Below are 24,287 nucleotides of genomic sequence, written 5' to 3' on the forward strand. Positions count from 1 at the left end.
CAGCTGTGCTGCTATAGTGCTGGAGAGTAGACAGTTCCTACATCTACAAAAGGGATTTTTACACTGATGTAGTTAATCCGTCTCTCCAAGAGGCAGTACTGTAGCTAGGTTGAGGGAAGAATTCCTCTGTCTAGTTAGTTGCTTCTACAGCAAGGCTTAGGTTGACCTAACTTTGGCACTCGGGGTGCGAAATTTTTCACAGCCCCGAGCAAAGTATTTAGGTTGGTCTAATTTTTAAGTGTAGATTAGGACTTAGTCTATTTGCAGTAAATGTTTTAAAGGAAAAAGATCTGTAAACTTCGTCGCTTCTGTAGGCTGAGAGCATTGCACACATCAGGGGCTTTTTGTGTTCCTCCATTTAGTCCTCCCACAAGTTCTATGTGTGCTACTCTCCCATCTCCCTCTGTTTCAGGGACTCCCTGCAGTCCTCCTCCCCTAAAGCCAGGGTCTGTGTCTGCCCCCTCATTACCTCCTTCCTCACCATGCCAGGGGCTCTGTGTTTTCCCTATGTCTCATTCCCCCTGCCATTGTCTCCCATCCCCTCCCCCCCATAATGCAAAGGGCTTTTTGTGCCTCCACATTCCCCTATGCTAAGGACTCTCTGTGCCTCCACGTTTCCCTCCTTTCCCACCATGGCAAGAGCTCTGTGTTTTCCCAGGGTCTCCTCTCTCCATACCATTGTCCCCCATTCTCCTCATTATAATAAGGGCTCTAAGTTCCTCTCCCCCCCCCGCCCCATTTCCTCCTCCTGCCCATGCTAGGGGCTCTGCGTACCCCTTTTCCCCCCATGCCAGAGTCCCCAGTTATTATTCCCTTGTAATGAGCTTTTTGTGCACCCCTGTCACCCCTTTCCCCTCCACCATTCTTACAACGTTCTGTCTTGGAGACAAGTCATTCAGGTTGTGTTACTGTAAACTCTATTGGAAGGATGGGCCAAGCTGAGGTGTGGGGTATTATGCTGAATGTGTTTGTGGCTGCCATTAACCAGTTCTTTATCTATAGACATGCTCCTGAGGTGGTAGGAGCTGCTGCATTTGCTAACCAGATGCAAAGGGCTCTGTTTGTGTCCCATATTCCTCTTCTGTTTTTCACCAAAATCTATACAGAGTTATGCCCACTGGTGCTTAGAACATTCCCTGTAATCTTAGAATTGAGGTTCAAAAGTTATGTTACAGACAGAGAAATGCCATCAAGTTGAGTGTGAGGGTTCACTTCCCTCAGCCACCAAAAAATAAAAGTCAGGATTACTGAACAAAACATGAAAGCTGAAATATGAAACTGAACTAATTTTTACATGCAAATCCTGAAAAGATGCACAGGCCCAAATCCTGCATAACTTGGATGGAAGCAAGGGATTCTCCCTTCAGGCAAGAGAGTGGCTGTATGGCACTTCTGCCTGCTCATTCCTATGTTATGGGGAACCAGAGGATCAGTGCAACAACAGATCCTCTGGCTCTATTCCCAGACAAACACATTAGGAGCCACAGTGAGCTGGGTTATGCAATACATGGGGAGAATGCTCCCTATGTTCAGCAGAACCATGCTGGTTTTGCTGTCAGGAACCCTTTACATCTACAGGGGAAAAGGAAAGCATGCAGGACATAGTTACCAGCAATATTAACTGATGGTATATAAACTCATTGAGAAGAGAATAGACCCAGTTGGTATTAAACACGTTATCTGAATCATTTATTACCATGAAGAGAGAGAATGTCCTTGAAATGCTATTCCTTAAACACCTGTTTTTAGTAATATAGAAAGAGTTGTAACAGACTTATTCTTGGGCTATTTTGATATGGATTCTCTTAAACACACATGTCGCTTGTCTCTTTTAAACACAAAAGCTTCAGAATATAAAAACTAAATGGCTGATAGGATAAGTTGATTGCAAGGAAGTGTGTTACACTTTTCACAAATATTTTTAACAAATAGAACATGATGATGTTTAAGATTCTATAATATATGTATTTGTATGTTGCCGGCAGTGTGCTAGATGCACTGCAGGTATGCATGAAGACAAATTCTCATCCCCAAGTATTTTACAATCTATGTAGCTGCTTACATTCTAAATAGATGGAATGAGTAAGTGTTCGTATGACTGGAAGTGACTACTTTATCATTAAATATATTGAATTTAGGGGTTCCTTAGAAGACAGTGGATTGAACAGACTAGGAGCCAGGAATTTCAGAATTCTAATTCTGCCTGCTCCTGATTAGTTGTGAGAGTTGGGCAAGTTGCTTAACCTCAGTTTGTTTCCCCATCTATAAAATAGGGATAATATAAAATAAACTAGTCAACCTGTGATCTGGGGATTAATTAGTTTTAAAATGCTAAGCACTACATAGGTATTGATAATTAGTCAAAAAGTATCTTTTAGTGGGAATTGATTAATTTATTTGTTTATCTTTTTTAGGTGTGTTTTGACTGTGGAGCCAAAAATCCTAGCTGGGCAAGCATAACATACGGTGTTTTTCTTTGTATCGATTGCTCAGGGACCCATCGATCACTTGGTGTTCACTTGAGTTTCATTCGGTAAGTAGTTAGCATGATTCTATGCTAAATAAGTGGTAAGATTGGTTTCTAGTATTTCTGTCACGACATTATGTGGTTCTTCAGAGGCTTTTATTGCGGACACTTATTAATGAGGGAATGAGCTTTTCATTCTAAGTTACTGGTTCACATCCATCTCATGATGCTACTGGCTGAAAGTTATCTGCTCTGTATCTGGGAATGAGATAAATGAGAGAGGAGAGTGTCTCATTAGAGTTCCTATTGTGCGGGTGTTCATATTGCACAAGCTGTGGTACAAACGTAATTAAGTCCCTTATTGGCAGCCTTATTCAAACTTCCTTGCAGAAGATGAAGATTTGAACAGGCATGAAATTGAACTTAATTCTCTCATCTTTATGGTTCTTCCATATCAAGGTTGAGCCAGATTTCTGCAGAATTGCGTAAAGATTGTTTGCCATCTTCAGCTTTTTGTTCTTTCATGGGTGCATGCATCAGAAATGTTTAAAAGGAGGGTATGCCTCTGTTCTTTAAACCTGTAATAGTGAAATATGGCACCATAGTCTCTTCATTGTGGTAGCAGGTGAGATGATACTTGCTTTCCCTGATAAAATGTGGAAATTGGTAACAGGTGTCATTTTCCCTGCCTTTGAATATTGAAGGAACCTTCACAAAAACTAGGTGATTATCTTTGCAGGAATGAGATTGCCCAAGTGTTATATTCTGATACGTAGGCACAAATGTAAATATTTGGAAAGGTAGTTTTATTGTGTCAGGGCCTCCAGTATATTGCCTGCAGTTTTCATTTTCTTTTTTGACTTTTGTAATTGGAAAAACTTTAAACCCAGGCAGAAGCCTAACGTAGCTTTCCCTATTCACATAGCCTAGGTCTACACTTAAAACTTTTGCTGATATAATAAAAATGGTTAGACGTACGTTTTTTTTAAATTTTAAACAACATTTTTATACCAGCTAAAGCTTTTGTGTAGATGCAATTAGAGGAGCAAAAAAGTTCTTTTACTGGTATAGTTTATTTCGTTCAGGCAACTGGTATAAGCTATGCTAGCAAGAGCACTCTTTTGCCTGTATAAACTGCATCTTACACTAGGGTAGTTTGCAGGTGCAACTATGACTAGACCTTTGACACTGAAGAGTTAATTACAGTCCTGGGAGAAATTCTTTGCTAACCCTGCCTTACCTAAGGCTAACATGAGTTTTATGGACAGCCAAAGAGGTACTTTGATTCTTGGTACTTGGTACTCCTGGTGACCACCGACAGAAGGAGGGTAGTGTGGGCATGAAAAACCGCAGTAATTACTACAGTGGCTGTATGTCAACTTAACTTAAGTTTGTAGTGTAGACATGCTTGAGTTAGTGGATTATTGTACACAAAACCCCTCCAAGTTTTGAACTGTAATATTTATTACAAACTGGTAGTTTTTTCTTAAAACAACTTTTAAAAGATGTTTAAAATTGTTTTTGAAAATAACATTTAAAATGTTTCCTCTGCTTAGATCTACGGAATTAGATTCCAACTGGTCTTGGTTTCAGTTGAGATGCATGCAAATAGGAGGAAATGCTAATGCTGTAAGTATATCTTAGAAATGTTTTTCTTATTTCAAGTATTTGCTTTTCATGTTTAACAGCTTCACACTTAGCTTCATTGCTCATTTTATGTGTTAGTGAAGCATTCAGGGATGAAGGAGTTAACTCCATAGCCCCCTAGAATATTTGTATATTTTTTGTGCGTTTTCAAGTTTAAAATAATGAATTAACTGCTGCACTCCTAAAACTTTATACATCGTGTTGGGAAGAAACTAGTTTATATGGAAATGGGGTCATGACAATACGTATGCTGTTTCAAGAGATTTGCACTGACTTCAAAGGCATAAGATCAATAAATGTGTCTCTCTTAGAATTCTAGCAAAATACAGAAAAGATATCCTCATGCTTAAAATAAGCCCTGGCAAAAACTCTCCAAGAGCAGAGAGGCAGTTCACAACCCATCAGGGTGTGTATGGGACAAGCCCAGCCCAGCCTCACAGGAACAAAGGACACTGGCCTAGGCAGCAACAAAAGAATCTGTTAGACTCTCGAGGGAGTCACCCAGCTTCCTTTGGTCAGTTTGGAACTGCAATGAGGTAATGCTCACCTGACTATGAAGTGGGGCGCAAAACCAAGAGGGAAAAAAGGACATGATAAAAGTGAGAGACATTTGCCATGCTCTCTCTCTCTCTCTCTCCTACCTGCATCTACAGACATCACAACAAGTGCTGATCAAACAGGAGAGCCTGGCTGAAGAGCAACCAGCCAGGCTGTGGTGAGAAGCATCTAAGTTTGTAAGGACATTGAAAGTGTTAAGCTTAGAATGCATTTTGCTTTTATTTCATTTGACCAAATCTGACTTCTTTTGACTTATAATCACTTACAATTTATCTTGATAGTTAATAAATCTGTTTGTTTGTTCTACCAGTGCGTTTGGTTTGAAGCAGCTCAGAGTCTCCCCTTGGGATAACAAGCCTGGTACATATCAATTTCTTCACTGAACTGACAAACTAATATAAGCTTGCAGCGTCCAGCGGGCATAACTGGACACTGCAAGATGGAGGTTCCTAGGGTTCTGCCTGGGACCAGAGATACTAGCTAGTGTCATTTGGTTACACAATCCAAGGAGCAGCTTACATGCCAGAGGCTGTGCGTGAACAGCCCAGGAGTGGGGGTTCTCACAGCAGAGCAGGGGAAGGCTGGCTCCCAGAGTCAAGGATTGAAGAGACCTAGCAGATCACCGGTCCAGATACCACCAGAGGAGAACATCATACTATATATGTGTGCAATAAAAGTCCATGTCTTGAAAACAAAATAATCTTTATTAATTCAAAGCGGGGGGAGGGGGAGAAGAGGAGGAGGGATAGGGAAACTGAGGCACCAGGGTGGGAGATGTGCATGAGAGAGAAAAACAGTGGTCACAGCAGGGTTCAGACTATGGGGAGGCACAATACAGAAAAGCAGGACACATTACTGTGGGTCATTACTAAAATGAGTTTTCAAAGCCTCCCTGAGACACATTGCTCCACGCTGAGCTCTTCTTATAGCCCTGATATCTGGCTGCTCAAAATTAGCGACAGCCTATCCACCTCCAGGCCCCACCCTTGTGGAAACTTCTCTCCGGTTGCTTCACAGAGCAAGCAGCTATAACCATGGGGATATATTTTTCATTGAGGTCTAACCTAGTGAGCAAACTGCACCAGGGGCCCTTCAAATAGCCAAAGGCACATTCAGCCACCATTCTGCACTTGCTGAGCATATTGTTGAATATCCAGTTGTCCGATTTCATGAGCCATGGGAGTAAGGGGTAGGCTGGGTCTCCCAGGTTCACTATTGGCATTTCAATGTTACTAGTGGTGATTTTGTGGTCCAGAAAGAAAATCCCTGCTTGCAGCTTTCTGAAGAGACCTGTGTTCTTCAAGACACACATGTCATGCACCTTCCTGGATCATCTCATGTTGATGTCGGTAACAAACCCCCGGTGATCCACCAGTGGATGCAACACCACATAAAAACATCTCTTTCTGTTTATGTACTCTTTGGTAAGGTGATCTGGTGCCCAGATAGGGATATGCATGCCATCTATCGCCGAACAGCAGTTATGGAACCCCACTGCAGCAAAACCATCCAATATGTCCTGCACATTGCCCAGAGTCACTACCTTTCTTAGCAGAAGGTGATTAATGGCCCTACATACTTGGATCACCGCAACCCCCACAACAGAATTACCAGCTCCAAATTGATTTCCCACTGACCGGTAGCAGTCTGGCGTTGCAAGCTTCCACACAGCAATCGTCGCTGACTTCTCCACCGTCAGAGAAGGTCTCATTGTAGTGTTGCTGCACTGCAGGGCTGGGGAAAGCTCTGCACACAATTCCTGGAAAGTGGCCTTGCGCATATGAAAGTTCTGCAGCCACTGCTCATCATGCCATACCTTCATAATGATGGGATCCCATCAATCAGTGCTTGTTTTCTGGAACCAGAACCTGTACTCCACTGTGTTCAGCTGCTACATGACTGCCAACAGCAACTGGGAATTGTTTAGTTCCGTGACTACCCTCAGGGCTACGTGAAGGACATTGCCATGTTCCATACGGAAGTTCTCACAGCTCTGGAAAAACCACAGGATAAGGCATGTAGTGTTTGCAACGCTCACCACAATAGTGCACAGCTGAGCGGTGTCCATGCTTCTCTACATATGGCGTATGCACGGCTAGACCAGCCTTTTGAAAAAAGGCGTGAAATAGTATGGATTGCAGATGAAATCAGAGGAGGGAGAAAACTGCGTTATGGGACCTGGAAGTTATGTTTCCAGTCACCCCTGCGAGAATGTTTTGGTCCCATAAGGCACTGCAAACCCTTCCCAAAACTCCCCTGTGGCAAGTTGCACTGTGGGATAGCTACTCACGGTGCACTGCTCTCTACATAGATGCAAGTGCTGCTAGTGAGAATGCACTCCATTGACAGAGTGTGGTGTGGACATGTACAACTGACTTAATTACTGCAGTGATGGGATGTCGACTTAAGTCTGTAGTGTAGACATGCCCATAGGTTTAAAGCATTTTCAACTACACATGAGTTTTCCTAGAGAAGTTTTTAGACTAATTAATTATAAAATTTCAACAAGGATATTTTCTCAATTCTTTGCATAGGTTTACTTAGAAATTTTTGCTGCTGTTCTGGTTTTGTTTGTTTGTTGTGGACAGGTGGAAGGGAGGTGAAAAAGATCACTTTACACTTAGATTTATTGCTCTGATAATACAACCCTACATTCTTTTTTACAATTTAGGTGTTTTTCTAAAACATGAATCTTTTACATAGTTGGTTTTCTTGAGATAAGAATTACATTTGTACCAAGCTGGTATGTTATACAAAGGGAGGTTTCTTGGTCTAGATAAGACAGTTTTTTGGTTTCTGTCTCCATGGTTACAAAAAGCAGAAACCTCTTGGAATTCCTTTAACCATCCTGAACATTTTATCATATAACTAAAACAAACGGGTGTTATATTTTCCAGCATTTTGGCTATAACCTACCTGTAGCCATATCTTTATACTCACTAAAGATACAAACAAGTTTTAATAAGTTGAAAAGTTGTAATATATTAATATCAGTTTTGCATTAATAATGAGGTCTGTTCAACACACACTAATTAAACAGTTTTAACATTAAAGGTTCCCTGATTGCAGCAAGACAATCCCTGTTGAAATCTGGTCTCTTTTCTGGTCTTACTCCAGAATAAAAATAGAACTAGTCCACTAAACTAGCTGTGCAACAGTGCAAAATCTATGAAACACTATGACAACTGCAAACGTGCTAACAGGAGATTTTAATTTAAAAAAATATTCCGAAAATCTCTTCACGCATGTTGCAAAGAACCCTAGTCCTGCAAGTAACTATGGAAAGGAAGGACTTGAGAAAGCTGGGGACCAGACAGCCTCTTACAACCATGACTGAATGTTCTTGGCTATACAGGACACTCATAGTCCAATAGGCACTGCTCTTCCTCATGCTCTCCAGCCCAGTTGAACTTATCACCATACGTGGGAATATGCAAACACCATCTCAACAAACAAATCTGATTACAGAATATCTTACTAAAATAAAAGCTTAAAGGAAAGAAAAAAATCGTTATTCATTCAGACTTCATGAATGGTGACAGTGGAGCTCTTCTAATATGAAAACTAATCTATCAACCTACGTAAATTATAGTGGTGCATTCCAAAACTGCTTGAAAGATCTTGGTTTGGTGAATCTGAAGCTTTGACACTTTCTTCAGAGCACAGTTATGGATGATAAATAATGCAATATTAGTAACACATAGAAATGTTTGCCAACCTACTATAGCTGAAGGCTGGATACAGAGTGTAACAGTTTCTAGATGGGCTAACAAATCCAGCAACTGTGCTTCAGTCTTAACTGTAATAGGCTCTAAGCCCAAGATTTTCAAAACTGTGCCCCTAAAGTTAGACTCCTAAATACATATTTAAATGTCCAAATAAATTGCCTGATTTTTGAAAGTGCTGATCACTCATCACTTAGCAGCTGCCAGTGACTTTAATGGAAACTTCTGGGTGCTCAGCTCTTTGAAAAACGTGGCCTCTAAATATACAGTTACAAGCATGACTTTAGGCACACAGTTTTGAAAAAGCTATTCCAGGAAGAAGAACCTCAGAAGACTATACTGATTTTCTAACTACCCTAGATATTTCTAGGGAGCTAATCACTGTGGTAGCTGAGGTTCAAGATTAAACTGCAACTACAGTAAAGAAATAGCAAAAATTATTAATAGTCCAAAACAGGAGTTGGTAAAAAACAAAACAAACTTCATATGAAATATATGACAATGCAATTTAACAGAATTTGAGTGCAGCTATTACAGAAACCAAGTTACCCGAAAAAATTTTAGTTCATTAGCTACGGTATCGCAAATTTCAGATAGTAACTCATATTAACTCATAGATAATGAATTTACAAGGGCCCTGTTGGTACCAATTGAATTGCATACAAGAATTCTTGGCATTGCGTATTAGATGACAAAACACAAATTTTGAAGAGATAAATTTTAATATTTTCCCTTTACCACATCTGTATTCATTTAACTTTAAAAACTGAGCTTTAACCAACAAAAGTAAAGCACATAGAAGCAAAAGTAAAAACTAACCTAATTCTTTTGGGTACTTGCCATTTCTTTAAAAAAGACCTGCATTTTTGTCTTTTGATTTTCTTAGAATATTAGGATAGAAAATAACCAATAACATTTCGTGCTATCACTTGTGTAATCTTTGAGCACAGCTGATTCTTCCCTTCACTAAGGCCAAAACATATGGAAAATTCAAAGTTCTGCTTAGCTGGTACAGCCACTGGAAAGCAGATAGCTACTTTACCTCAACTAGTTTTTTAAAATAAAAAATAGCGTATTAGAACATGTGACCCCAAAATATTAATTGGAATTGCATACTCACCAGAGGTTCCTTCCCTGGCATCATGCTTGTCCCTGCTGCTGTGCTGTGACTGGCTGCACTGCTCTGGGGTTAAAAACAGCTCCTAGCTCTTCGGGACAATGGATCCCCCTGCTTGCCTTTCTCCCATTCTCCTCCTCTTCTTCCTTATCCAAGACCACCTCCTCAGTGTTGCCTGCAGTGGCCCTGGACTCCGACTCCTCCAAAGTTTTGATGCAGCTCTTGGGTGTCGTGGTGTGGTTGCCACTGAGAATAGCATGCAGCTCCGTGTAAAAACGGCATGCCTGCAGTGCTGCACCGGAGTGACTGTTCACTTCCCTTGCCTTCTGATATGCCTGCTGCAATTCCTTGATTTTCATGTGACACTGCTGCGTGTTCCTGGTGTAGCCCTTCTCCCCCATGTCCTGAGCGATCTGCTCATATATGTCTACATTTCTATGGCGGAATCGGAGCTGTACCTGTACAGCCTCTTCTCCCCACAGACTCAGAAGATCCATCACCTCCTGTGTACTCCCAACGTGGAGCCAGCATGGTCAGCTGGGCGGGCGGGCGCTCTGTGCCAAACAAACAGGAAATGGAAATTCAAAAGTTCACCGTCCTTTAACAGGGGAGGCGCTGTTCCCTGTGTAGCTGACTGTGGGCAGGAGAGTTGAGAATGGTGACTAGAGCGGTCACAGCAGAGCATTGTGGGACATCTTCTGGAGGCCAGTTAAGTCAATGTAAGCAACGCAATGCCTACATTGCCACCATGTCGATCTATATTGAATTAAGCGCTACGCCTCTTGTGGAGATGGAATAATTAAGTTGACGCAGCAGGTGAGTTATGTCGGCAGAAGAGACCTGGTAGTGTAGATACAGGCATTTTTAGGTTGACATAAGGCAGCTTACATTGATCTAACTGTGTAGTGTAGATTAGGCCTATGTTTATTTCTTAAATGTTGCAGTGGCAGATTGTTTTGTTTAGTTAAAATACTTGCAAATATGCCAGTGTCTAATGTAATTTCTTAATATCCTTGCTATAAATGGTAACAGGCTTTAAATATCAACATAGAATTAACGATTTTACTAAACTAATTACTAATGTAAGAAATCATTTAAGAATAGAATGTTTATATTAATAGGGAATTAATTAATTACTAGTAATGCTCAAGCAACTCCCTCATGCAACTCAGGAAGACAAGAATAAATCTTCAAAAATTGTTACAAAGAATCAACAACTTGTTTAAATAACTTAGAAAGACTTTACATAGATAATTACTAATTTCAAAAAACTATTTTGAAACAAAAAAATTTTATATAAAAGAACAGGAGTGTTTGGGCTTTCTGAAAGCGTTGTATTTTCTGTTGAACTGTAATAAAATTGAAGTGCTAGCTCCAGAAAATGGATTCAACAAAAAGGAAGAGTTAAAACTCTAACTTCAAAGATGTTGTGAGACCCTCCTGCCCGAAAGACAAAAGAGATACAACTGTCAAGAAAGAATTACAATTGTAATGCATATATCATTAACAAACTACATCTTCATAAGATGAAGAGGCTCTTAAGGACAACTCAGGAAAGTACTGAGCCAGTGAAAGAATGACAGCAACCAACTCTGAATCTAAACATGCGTGAAAGAGATGTTTTCCCATAATTTTCATGAAAATAGGAAGGAAAGGGTATAAAACTGTGAAGTGAGCACCTCCTCCATCTCACACATACTGCTACCCTGCTTAAATGGCAAGCATTCCACAACTCATCCTGTCCGTCTCTACAAGCAAGCTACTACAGACAGCTAAGAACAGAAAAGACTCAAGAAGAAACCATACCCAAGGAAAACCTACCCAAGACTTCAACGTGGATTGGTGAGAAGTTAACAACAAAACAGTGCAAAAGGATTATATTTGAAATTCATGTAATGATTTTATTGGGCTATGGAAATGCTATTGTAACTCAAGATACTAACATTTTCTCCTGTTGATCACCTAATGGTTAGACCATGTCTAACTCAGCGCACAGTCAACCTGTGGAACTCCTTGCCTGAGGAGGTTGTGAAGGCTAGGACTATAACAGGGTTGAAAAGAGAACCTCCATGAATTTATCCAGTTAAGTCCATTAATGGCTATTAGCCAGGATGGGTAAGGAATGATGTCCCTACCTCTGTTTGTCAGAGGGTGGAGATGGATGGCAGGAGAGAGATCACTTGATCATTACCTGTTAGATTCACTCCCTCTGGGGCTCCTGGCATTGGCCATTGTTGGTAGACAGGATACTGGTCTGGATGGACCTTTGGTCTGACCCAGTATGACCATTCTTATGTTCTTATGTGTTCCTGGAGAGAAGGACCAGCCTAACACTGGTAAACAGAGAAATAGTAGGATTTAACTGGATTTGAGATTCTTAATATTTGTAATTGACCTGTCTCAAGACAGGTGCTTAAAGTAACAAATTTCAATATTTCTTTTGGTTTCATAGGATTTAATTGAGATTGTTTGCTTTGCCCATCTATAAGCTTGCTGGCTATTAATAAAACCTAGACAACCTTCCCTTAAACCAATTATGTCCATATACAAATAGTTTTTAAGCATCTAAGATACTAAGTCTGGATTCACAATAATTTTGGGAAACAATATACCTTGGTCTTAATTAACTAAATGAAGAATGCTCCACAGATAGTATTGTCAAAGGTGTAATCTCTGCTAAAAGCTCTCCACAGAAAGACATAGAGAAAGTGGTTACTTTGGTTAAAATCTCTGATCATTTGGGTTGTTTTGTTTAATATTTTCTTTTCCATTTTTTAATAATAAAATAGCATGGTTAATAACTGCCATTATTTTGCTTGGTTTTTAATCATAGTGTCCTGTAGGAGTTCTTTTACAAATCTTATGTCTATCTATGGGGATGTGACTCCATTTTAATCTCATGAATAGCCTTTATCAATAATTCCATGTTTTGATTTTTGGTTTTCCATGATTTGGCAATAAAAGAAATAAGTAAAGAGAGCTGGCTTATAATTTCTTGTTTCTTTGAACTAAATATTTTTGTATGTAGTGATGTTGTAGCCATGTTGGTCCCAAGATATTAGAGAATCAAAGTGGGTGAGGTAATATCTTTTATTGGACCAACTTCTCTTGTCTCTCTTACCAACAGAAGCTGGTCCAATAAAATATATAAATAATTTCAATAATTTTTAAAATAAAATTATTTGGAATCTAACCATTTAAAATTACCTCGTTCTGTCCCACAAATATTTAATTCTGTTTCTCATAATACGCATGTTTTTGTTTATTTTTATAGTCTGCATTTTTTCAACAACATGGGTGTATAACAAATGACACCAATGCCAAGTACAATAGTCGTGGTGCGCAACTTTACAGGGAAAAGATTAAATATCTTGCAACACAAGCAACAAGGAAGCATGGTACTGATGTAAGTAATGCATTAGATCATTCATTTTAATATAAAATAATTGATTTTCTGGCTCCAAAGTAATTTTAGATTTCTAAACAGTAGCCAAAATGTAATGTGAAGAGTGGTGTTTGTTTTTGTAGCTAAGTAAATACAAATTGCAATGAATCTGTGGGGCTAGGAGATGAAGTACTGAAACTAATCTTGTTAGTTGGGGAGGGACGGAAATGCTAAAAAGTCAAGTGTGAGCTAATATTGTCACACAGTTTTGGATTAATTAGATGAGTACTAACTACCGTGTTAATAGTTATCAATGCTAGAAAAAACCTTACAGATTTCATTAAAAAGATGTAATTTTTATTGTTTTTAATTACAATTATTGTAGTTATGAAGTAGCACATTTATGAATTTATGTAACTTTAATGGAAAAAGTGCCAGTATTTTTTTTTGTAAAGTGTATGTGTGTTGCTTCTTCTGGAGTTGAACCCTTATCAGTTAATAGAGCAGGTGAAAATAGTACAAAAAGGAATGATCAGCAAGGGTTATGGAATGCATACTTAAAAAAATACATTTTGGCTTTGGTAATGATATGGGGACTTTCTTTGTCTGGGTCACTTGTTCAAATCTTGCCTAAGCTAGTATAGGAGTAAAGTTATTAACTTATTATTCTGTGACCTTTATGGAATAGACTGCTAGTTTGTTAGTTTTCTAGTCCACAAAATTCAAACTGCCATGAGAAATGACTTTCTTATCAGTTGTCCCAGGGTGCAGGCAAAGGTTTAAAGTCCTGACTTGCAAGGTCCTGCAATGTGCCAAAAGCCTTCAGCCTTCTTTCAAAATCAGTGGGGAGTTAAATATCAGAACTGTGCCAATTGAGCCCTTAAATGTGATGGAAACTTTGGCACCCTCTTATTCTTGGGAGTGAGTGGGACGATTCCTTCAAAGTAGGGCTAAGCCATATTGAGAAAGTTTGGAAGGCTTTTTGCAGTTGTCCAACAGTCTTGTGTTTTGATTGTTATACTCTGATGCAGAATAGGAATATTAGGGAGGGAAATGTAGATAGCTGTGTGAGATTTGGAAAAAAAATAGTGGGTTTATCTTATTGCATCAAGCTCCAGGGCTGTTAAATGTTGTTTGAACTGTTGCCCACAAAGGTCATAGAGAGGCATTTTCCCCAGGAGGAATTCAGCAGTCTGGAGGGAAACTGCTTTTCACAGTGGGAAAAGAAAGATTCATTTAAAAATCAAATGGGCTTAAAAAACAACCACCATCACCTCCCTCCCCATGTATTTATCTGGGAAAATCAGTAGGTATCCAGCCTGAAAGTTAATTCTTAAACATTATGCTTTCCTGTAATCATCTTAGATTGCTACTTAAGGTACTTGGTGGCTTTTTAAAATTGCATATAGCATAGCTACACCTGCACAATGATAAATAATTTTTTGGGATTCTGAATTCTTTAAGGAAAACAATGTATCTCTGAACCTTTGAACAATTCAGTTTAAAATTGTACATATAATTATGCAGAAGTGTATGGCATATATAATAGGTATGTGATGTAAGGTATGTTGAATATGAACAAATTGTTGAAACTCTAGAACCTATTTTTATTATTTAGTTCAAAGTATGTTTGTTCATCTCAGTCAAATGCTACACTTTCATTACATTATAATTAGCACATTAGGTTTTGAAAGCACTATATCAACACTTAAAAGACCATTTTTTCAATTCTTGTTTTTATTAAAAAGGTTCAGGGGATAGCTGAGTGGTTTGAGCATTGGCCTGCTAAACCCAGGGTTGTGAGTTCAATCCTTGAGGGAGCCATTTAGGGATCTGGGGCAAAAATTGGGGATTGGTCCTGCTTTGAGCAGGGGGTTGGACTAGATGACCTCCTGAGGTCCCTTCCAACCCTGATATTCTGTGATTAGCCACTCATGCACCGGCAATAGAGTGCCTCCAGCCAGTCCCATCCATCTCCCCAGCCTAGGGTCCCAGGACTGTATTGTCCTGCCCCAGTCAAAAGTGTAAGTTTATTACCCTGTCCGCTCCTCCCTCAATTTGAAGAGAATATGCACAGTTTTGGGGAAGGGATAGCTCAATGGTTTGCGCATTGGCCTGCTAAACCCAGGGTAGTGAGTTCAATCCTTGAGGGGGCCATTTAGGGATCCGGGGCAAAAATTGAGGATAGGTCCTGCTTTGAGCAGGGGGTTGGACTAGATGACCTCCTGAGGTCCCTTCCAACCCTGGTATTCTATGATATAAGGTAACGGGTAGGAAAAGAGAACCAGCCTTGGACAGTTATTGGAGTGGGACAGCAGACAATGTGGAAAATGAAATGTGTTGCCTTTGGGATAAAAGGCTGTGTCATGAATCTCGCATTGTCAGTGTGCCTAAGATCAATTTAAGTCCCAGTTTTAAAAAAAAGTTTCATTTTTGTCCTGTATATTTGGAAGAAATTTTAAATATATTTGTGTAATGTCAGACGGAAACTGAAGTTCTTATCATATAATTTTTTTTTCTAGTTGTGGATAGATGGCTGTGGAATTCCGCCTGTGTCACCCCAACACAAAGAGGAGGATTTTTTTGCATCACATGCTTCTCTGAAGGTATGGAATATGCTGTACATAATTCTTACATTAGTCTTTACAATTGCTTATTGTCTCAGTGTTGTTAAATGTATACTTTGTGATAGTTAGACACTAATACGTGAAATACAACTCTTTTATAGGAAGGATGCTAGTCTGACAACAGTTTGGGTTGAAGCTACTTTCCTATTTATTTTGTGATCCATAGATGCTGTACTTTTAGTCACAGTAAATTTGTCAGATGAGATCAAAACAGTATAACTAATTAAATCTCCCATAAATTTATGGTAAATCAATAAGAGCGCAATAGCTCCTAGCAAATATTTAGAAGTGGAAATTTTCCTGAAAAAATAGAATCTCCAGAATACTTATTTGATCTTTATAAGAGCTAAAGTATTGTACTTCATGCTGTCACTATTCTCTTTTAAGTTTAGTTCACGTTTTCAGCTGAATCTTAGTCTGCCTCACTTCCTCTGTGCCCGATGCACCTTTCTACAGTTTCACATAGACGTGATAGAGGCAACATTCAGTTCAGTTGTTACAGCTTCAGTAGCGTGGGCAGTATGGTAACAGAAAAATCCAGATGCCTGGACTAGAAAGCAGTTTTAGCAGCTATGATCTTAAATTTGTAGTAATTTGATATTATTACAAACGACGTCAAGTATTGCCATAGTAGAATGCCCAGAGAGACAAAGAACCTTTCAGAAGGTTCAAGCATATTTCTCAATGGGGAGAGAAAGACGATAAGAGAAACACAGCAATGGTCAGTTTGTTTTCCACAGAAAAGTTAGCAGTGACTGGATGACTACCATAGCAAATATCAGTGTAAGTGGGGTAGGATCTCAGGCTAAAATAGGAAAAGAACAACTTAAGAATAATTTAAACAAGTTAGATGTGCTCAAGTCGTCAGGGCCTGATGAAATACATCCTCGAATACTTAAGGAACTGGCTGAGGAGAACTCTGAGCCATCAGAGAACTTGTAGAAGATCAGAGAGATTCCAGAGGACTGGAAAGGGGCAAATATAGTACCTAGCTATAAAAAGGATAATAAGGACAAACCAGGAAATTATAGACATCAGCTTGACTTCTGTATGGAAAGATAATGGAGCAAATAATGAGGTTGTAAGAACCTAGAAGAAAATAAGGTCATAATTAACAGTCAACATGGACTTGTCAGAACAAATCATGTCAGACCAGCCTAATATCATTCTTTGACAGGGTAACAAACCTTGTGGGTAGGGTAAGAAGAAGCAATGGGTGTGATATCTCAACTTTAGTAAGGTTTTTGATATTGTCCTATATGATCTCATAAACAAATTAGAGAAGTATAGCCTACATGAACCTTCTATAAGGTGGTTGGATAAGCGTACTCAGAGAGCAGTTATCAGTAGTTCACAGTCAAGCTGGAAGGTCATGTAGAGTGGGGTCCTGCAGGGATCTATCCTGGGTTCAGTTCTATTCAGTATCTTCAAAAATGATTTGGATAATGGCATAGAGAGTACATTTATAAAGTTTGCAGAGGATATCAAGCTGGGAGGGGTTGCAAGCTTTTTGGAGGACAAGATTAGAATTCAAAATGATCTTGACAAACTGGAGAAATGATCTGAATAAATAGGATTAAATTCAATAAGGACAAATACAAAGTACTATACTTAGGAAGGAATAATTAATTGCACAAATACAAAATGGGAAATGACTGGCTAGGAAAGGCAGAAATGACCTGGCGGTTATAGTGGATCACAAACTAAGTATGAGTCAACAAGGTAATACTGTTGCAAGAAAAGCGAACATCATTCTGGGACTATTAGCAGAAGTGTTGGAAGCAAGACCCGAGAAGTAATTCTTTCACTCTGCTCAGCCCTGATAAGGCCTCACCTGGAGTTTTACTGCAGCTCTGGGCACAACGCTTTGGGAAAGATGTGGACAAATTTGGAGAAAGTCCAGAGGAGAGCAACAAGAATGATTAAAGGTCTAGACAACATGATATACGAGGAAAGATTGAAAACAATTTGGTTTGGTTTGTCTGGAGAAGAGAAGACTGAGTGTAGGGATGTGGTAGCCGTCTTCAAATACATAGAAGTTGGTTATTAAGAGGAGGGTGATAAGTTCTCCTTATCGACTGAGGACAGGACAAGAAGTAATGGGCTTCACTTGCAGCAAAGGAGATTTAGGCTAGACATTAGGAAACAATTCCTAACTGTAAGGGCACTGGAACAAATTACCTAGTGAGGTTGTGAAATCTCCGTCACTGGAGGTTTTTAGGAATAGATCAGCGCAGGGGACAGGACTAGATGACCTGCCAAGGTTTCTTCCAGTCCTATATTTCTGTGATTCTGTATTGACAGACTAGCCCTTGGTATGCAAAATACCCATTCCTTATCAGTTTACTAACGTTGGTATTAAAGTTGTTATAGTATAATAGCGTGCACAGTGCTTTACAGGCAAATAAAAAGTTACCGTCAGGTGCTTACTAGCTACATTAGCTAAAAAATGACAATGAAAATGACAAGACTACAGTGGGTATAATTTTGGGGGGAATTTAAGGAGAGGGAGATGTCAGCAGTTAGTAATGGGTAGGGCTCAGTGTCTGTCACGGAGGTCGCTGATTCCGTGACTTTCCGCGACCACTGTGACTTCTGCAGGGGCCTGTGTGCCTGATCCCAGGGCTGCCCAAGCAGCTGACTGCGGGGCCAGCTGCTCAGGTGGCCCCCCAGGGACAGTCACACCAGCCACTGCTCCGGCCCCCAGCAGCTGTTGCCGCTGGCCCTGGCCAATCCCACCCCAGCAGCACCCCGCCCCAAGTCCCTCCCCCAAGATTTAATCACAGGTATTTTTAGTATAAGTCATGGACAGGTTATGGGCCACGATTTTTTGTTTATTGCCCATGACATGACCGTGACTTTTACTAAAAATATCTGAGACTAAATCGTAACCTTAGGAATGGGGCAGTACTGCTCTTAGAGTGCAGTTTCAATGAAAAGCAATTCTTTTACATTTTTTCTCAATTTTCACTTGAAATTATTTTTTAAATTAATTCTTACTGTATTTATAAGGCTTTGCAGAAGTTGTGAATTTTTTAAGACGGGATTCAAATGTATCTGGCTGCATGATTTTGTGGTTCTTATCACCATTAGTACCTGAGTGTCTCACAAACATTAATACATTTATCCTTATCTCTGAGAGGTAGGGAAGTATATCCTCATTTTATAGATGGAGAACTAGGGCAGAGTTTAAGTTGCTTTCCCAACATCACCCAGGAATTCTGTGGCAAAGCCAAGAATTTAACCTAGCTATCCTGAATTCTGATTCAGTATCTTAGTGACAAGACTTCCTGGGGCTGCAAAATAAGTGGACGAATTCTAAGCATAAAAGTTATCATGGAAGATGATGTGAAAACAAGAGTGGAACAAAGGGGCTAAGGAATACTTGGGCAGAACCAAAGAAGAGAGCAAGAAATGAAGTAGAGTTGTAGATGGGAGTAGAGTTGTAGAGATCCTTGAAGCTTAGGACCAGAACCTGGAACTTGACATGGAAGCCAGTAAAATAATTTAAATAGAGAAGTGACATGGTCTGAACAGGAGAAAGAGATGATTTTCACAGAATGTTTTTGGATGGCCTGTAAAGGAGGGACTCCAGAGAGGAGCAGGTTGGCAGTAGTCCTTGCAAGAGATAATCAGGGTATTGACAACGATTTTGACAACAGGGTTGTAGGAAAGCATTAATTTGAATTGTAAAGTAAGAAGAAGCAGGAGTTGGTGACAGGTGCATTTTGGGGAGAGAGCATAATAAATTATGCCAAAGTTGCAAGCCTTGCTGGTGGGTAGGATAGTGAAATTTTCTATCACGAAGAAGAGAGTGTTGCCAGGAAAAGATGAGATGGCAGCTCAATGTCCAAAATGAAACATTAAGAGAGTTTGAGATGCAAGACTACAGAGAAGGGAAGAGTTTGGGAGAAGAGCAGTAAATAAACTGTCCAGCTTTTCTCTAGCATATAATCTTGGTCAAAATGGAATAACCAGTGTGGAATAACGACAGACGTACTGTAAAATATAATAAAACAATTATACCCTAATCTTTAAGTGCTGAGCCCCCTCTCTTCCCCCCCAGCCCTTTGAAATAAATGGGAGATTGCAGATGCCCAGCACCTTATGGAAAAATCAGGCCATTAGTGTGTATCTTCATTAGAAGCAGCTGTTTCTGGTAAATTTAATTGCTCCCCTATGTGGCTTGCATATTATGGTTGTACTTATTTAACAAAAAAAAGTCATTACTAATTGAGGGCAATTTTTTAAACAAAAACTGTAGCGACGATATGAGAAATCAAATCCAATAGTTACCCCAAAATGTGTTGTACTGAAAGTGCTAAGATCAGTCACTGCCTTACTTAGTCAGTGCAGATACTATTTGTATTTTACTTAATGCATTTTATTTTCTGTACATTTTTATTTAGTAACTTCCTTTTCCTCTTGCAGGTGAGTAGCACAGAATGGGCATCATCAGAACCGGAGCCAGTTTTTCAAAAGGAGGATTCTTCAGAAATCATTCCAGAATCTAATGAAGGTATGGTTCATCTCCATTAACAATAAACTAAGTTTACCTCTGTGTTGATTTTAGTTTCTAATGCTACTTATTATAACAGTAACAGCTACTCACCATGTAATTGTGTTCCGCTGGAAATAATTTAAGAAGCCTTTGGGTAGGTAGGGAACACTGTGTAGAGGGGTCATGCTGTGCTGTACAGGACTGTACAGCATTAGAGGCACTTAAATTTCATTTGAAACTCCTTGGGCCAGATTTTACTCTTTGATCCATTAGACTTGGTCAAGTTGGGAATTACTGAAATCATAATGTAAGTCTTACACCAGAAAGTCATTTTAATAATGTATTTAAACATTTAAAGATATTTTATTATTAGTTAGCAGTTCATAGGCTACTAGTAGATTAAAATTTGATGTTGCTAGGATACTCGAGGGCTTTTTATCATAAATTAAGTAGCAGATTAATTGTCTAAGATTTTATTTTTATTTTATTTCACATTTGTTAAGTGAAATATCTGGATAGATTTTTTTTTTCCAGTATAGTTTTGTATGTGGATTTACAAAACTATTCTGCTTATGTAAATAAAAAGTATATTGATTTTTTTTCTGTACCATTACAAATCTGAATTCTGTATTTTAAGAATGCAGACAATGACCTGAAACTCAGCCAGAGACTTAAGCACTATTTATATTGAGAACTAAACCTTGTTAGCAGAACTGGCTTTAAATATGATTTAGAAGTGGCTCAGGCTAACTCAGTTTGTCTGGTCTATGTGAACCAGCCATTACATTTTCTGTTTTCCTACTAAGAGCTGTAAACAGGGGAGGGATTGTTATGCTATGTCCTGCTGCCCAAGAAAAACATGTTAACTTGAACCAGTTTTAAATAGGTTTTTAAAATCAATTCTGTTCAAATGTATTTTTTCTGATTGTATCATTCTGGTTTTCCCATATTTGGTTACATCCTTGTGATAACACACATGAGCCAAAATTTTCAATCTCTGGTCCCTGGAATTTGCTAATTTTTACTTCTGTATCTTCCAAACATATTTCAGACTTCTAGTTTTCAGGTTTTGTAGTCCAAGACAGACACTGGAATTTTGAGCAGTTACAATCACATACAAATTATCTCAATATCACTAAAATGTCCCTTCTACCTGCTGTTTTGTGAGTCACTGGTAATGTTACTACAGGAGAAATGTAATTTTAACTGTGCATCAAGCACTATCATGCCTCTGTGCAAATACAGAAAATTGCAGGGAAATGAAGGGAGAACCAGGTTTAAGAATGTGGGCAGGGAAGTTACCTTAAAAAAAATCTTTTCTGAATACACGAGCTGTTCAAAACATCCTAATAAACATACTTCTCTTGTTCTCAATTTTTTTTACATTTTTAGGTGAACCAGACCACGGACCAAGTGTTGATTGCCTTAGTGTCTCACCAAAAGCTGCATTAGGTAATGGCCCTAAACAGATAGATGGACAATATATTTTATTCCAGTACATGTTGTTATTAAAGAAAATGTTGGGTTGGGAAGAAATGTGCAAGTCTTATTTTAATATTTATGCACATGGGCTACTGAAACAGATTAACTTGTAATATAACATGTTAATACAGCTGTTTCTGTTAAACAATGTATGACACTTAAAAAGTGATTTTTACTCAGTGCTTTTTGTTTTTATTTCTCATTTTAGCCGAGTTGCTGAATTTAAATGCTGCAGGCATCGCACCTAACAAAGGTGATCATTAATGTTTTAGACCTCCTGTTGGGCTGCCTCAGGTTCCACACTTAAGCACACAGGTGGAATAGAGCATTGTACTGTGATTCATGGCCTGCTATTTACATTAAGCAAACACATGTTTCACTAATAGGCTTGTCTGTCTGTCTTGAACATAATTTTTGCTCTCTTTCCGGCAATAATTTTTATTTTAAAATCATTTTCTAATTTATTGCAGAAAAAGTAATATACATTTTTATCAGGTAGAGTTCATAATTTAAGCAACATTGCAGAGCTGTATCTTACAGCATAAATGAAATAGTTGTAGGGTAATTACTTGAGGTAAACATAAGAAATTCAGTTTTTCAGAAATGGAAGAAAATATTCTCAGAAATATAGTTTTTATGATGATTTTAGTATGTCAGTATAAAAATGATGGTATTCACATAGGGGAAAGTGTCTGTCCCTTCATGCTGAGTGAAAATGGCATTCTGATGTCAAGAGTAGAGCAATTATTATTATATAAAATTTTTAATACTATATTTACATGGCACTTCACAAGTATAAAGACATAGTCCTTGTACCAAGGTATTTAAAAGCTAAATAAGTCAGTAATAACAGAAAAGTTACTAGTTGAAATGGACCGTCTTGAAATGGAAAATTTCATTCAGTATATATTTACAGAAAACTTGTATTGCAGTGGAAAGCTATAGTACAAGAGCAAGTGACTCAAACAAATTCTAGCCCAAATCATTCCTCCTAGGTTCACCCATGGAGAGGACTCTGCATACGCAGGTCTTTGTGTGTCGTCGTCCCCCATGTCTCTCTCCCCCCTCCCCCCCGACTCCCATCTCTCTCTCCATTAAAATCTCTCTGTATTTCCGGGGTGCATGTGGGGAGAAAGTGTACGCTGAGAGGGTTGGGGCTGGGGAAGAATGGGGCCCAACCAGAGGCATACACATTGTCCAGCCCCATGTAGCTTAGGCAAAAAAGATAATACAGACCATGCAACCAGGGGGAGAGAGAAGAGGATGCTGGAGGCTTGAGCTAGTGCGGAGGCACTAGGTTTTGTGTGGATGGATTGGCTCTTGTGGATCACTGAGTCTGCCACGTTTACAGGAGTTGTTCCTGTGACTTAACCCCCCAGCAGAAACAATATTCTCTTCCCCCAACCCTGGAAGGGATGATCCAGGCTAGTATCTTTAAAGTTGGGTTTGTTTATGAATTGGAAATTAGTCTAGAGTATAGGAAAGGCAGATTCATCCTCCCATCCAAATATATCTGAGTGTCCTCATTATTGAGTGGTGCAGATTCTGCTGCAGATTTATACATAGAAAAATACTAGGCAAAAATAACTTCATTAAAAAAAATCTTCACAGCATTATTTGGAGCTGGAGATAGGTCTGTAGCTAATAAAACGTTGAAACGACAACTATGTAATAAAACATGGCACACTTTCCAAAAGTTAAATCTCTTGGGTACGTATAACTGGAGCTAGAGAGATCATACCTGCACTTGTTCTGATTGAACTAGTGCACTAAAAATAGCAGCATAGCCACGGCTGCATGAGCAGCAGGACAGGCTAGCTGGTCCGAGTGCATACCTAGAGTTTCAGATATCTACACAAGCAGCAAATTACACCTCCAGCTCCAATGTCCTCATAGTAAATGCAAGTTATTATGAAGGTACTATTATTATACGGAGATTTGAAGTCTTTGGTCAAAGTGAGTTTCAGTTCGTACTTGGAAATTATTTGTTAGTACTTAATTAAGTTTAAGGAAGAGTAGTATGCCTTAGGTACATGTTTTTCATATTTCAAGGAATATGTGCCACAGAATTAAAATAAATGCCTTTACATTTATATTGAACATTGAAAGACCACCTGTTGCCTATAATTCTCTGTCATGTAAGATGGCTTCCAATTAATTTAGAGCTTAAACAAATTTAACAGTGTACACAAACATTCATTGGAAATTCAGATTATTATAGTGAGAATAATCTGAGATTTCCTATTATGAAAGTTATATGCTTTGGCTTAATGTGTCAGTCACTGTGAAAGAGTACAAAATTTTCTTCACTCTGTTCTATTAAAGTCTTATGAACAAAAATCTACTTTTTAGGGATTTTGATGGACATTATGCAAAGTAACTTCACTTCATTTCCACACCTCAACATTTAGTATTATGCGCTATGGTTGAAGTTTTCAAACCTTAGGTGCCTAAAGTTAGATTCTTAAATTGATATTTATGCACTTAAATAAAAACAGTTAAATGAGCACTCTAAAAAAGTAAGTTTAAAAAGGCATTTAAATATAGATTATAAATCACCTAATTTTCAGAAAGGTTGGGCATCCACAAAACCCAGTGATGTCCACAGGAGTTATATATGTATAGCCACTGTTAGAAACAAGATACTGAACTAGGTGAACCTTGAGTTTGATCCGGTTTGACAAATCCTTTGCTCCTATTTAGGAGTCTGATTTTAGGCACCCAGGTTTGAAAATTTAACCATAAATTGTAAACACTTACAAACAGGAAAACAAGATA

The 24,287-nt window shown here is 38.8% G+C and overlaps 1 protein-coding gene across 3 annotated transcripts in view; it reads left to right on the plus strand.

Annotated features, from left to right (window-relative positions):
- ARFGAP3 (ADP ribosylation factor GTPase activating protein 3) overlaps positions 1 to 24,287 on the plus strand; it is an 80,961-nt gene that overhangs the window by 7,480 nt on the left and 49,194 nt on the right. For 2 of the 3 annotated variants that reach the window (XM_037915100.2, XM_037915115.2), the window contains 7 exons: positions 2,415 to 2,533; positions 4,024 to 4,096; positions 12,789 to 12,920; positions 15,422 to 15,505; positions 19,958 to 20,045; positions 21,420 to 21,479; positions 21,718 to 21,762. In XM_037915100.2, coding sequence (XP_037771028.1) covers positions 2,415 to 2,533; positions 4,024 to 4,096; positions 12,789 to 12,920; positions 15,422 to 15,505; positions 19,958 to 20,045; positions 21,420 to 21,479; positions 21,718 to 21,762 — 601 coding nt within the window. The remainder of the gene's footprint in view (positions 1 to 2,414; positions 2,534 to 4,023; positions 4,097 to 12,788; positions 12,921 to 15,421; positions 15,506 to 19,957; positions 20,046 to 21,419; positions 21,480 to 21,717; positions 21,763 to 24,287) is intronic. The other variant, XM_037915108.2, reaches the window with a different exon arrangement.

Source organism: Chelonia mydas, chromosome 1 (genome assembly GCF_015237465.2).
Source record: "Chelonia mydas isolate rCheMyd1 chromosome 1, rCheMyd1.pri.v2, whole genome shotgun sequence".
In the NCBI taxonomy this organism is placed as follows: Eukaryota; Metazoa; Chordata; order Testudines; family Cheloniidae; genus Chelonia; species Chelonia mydas.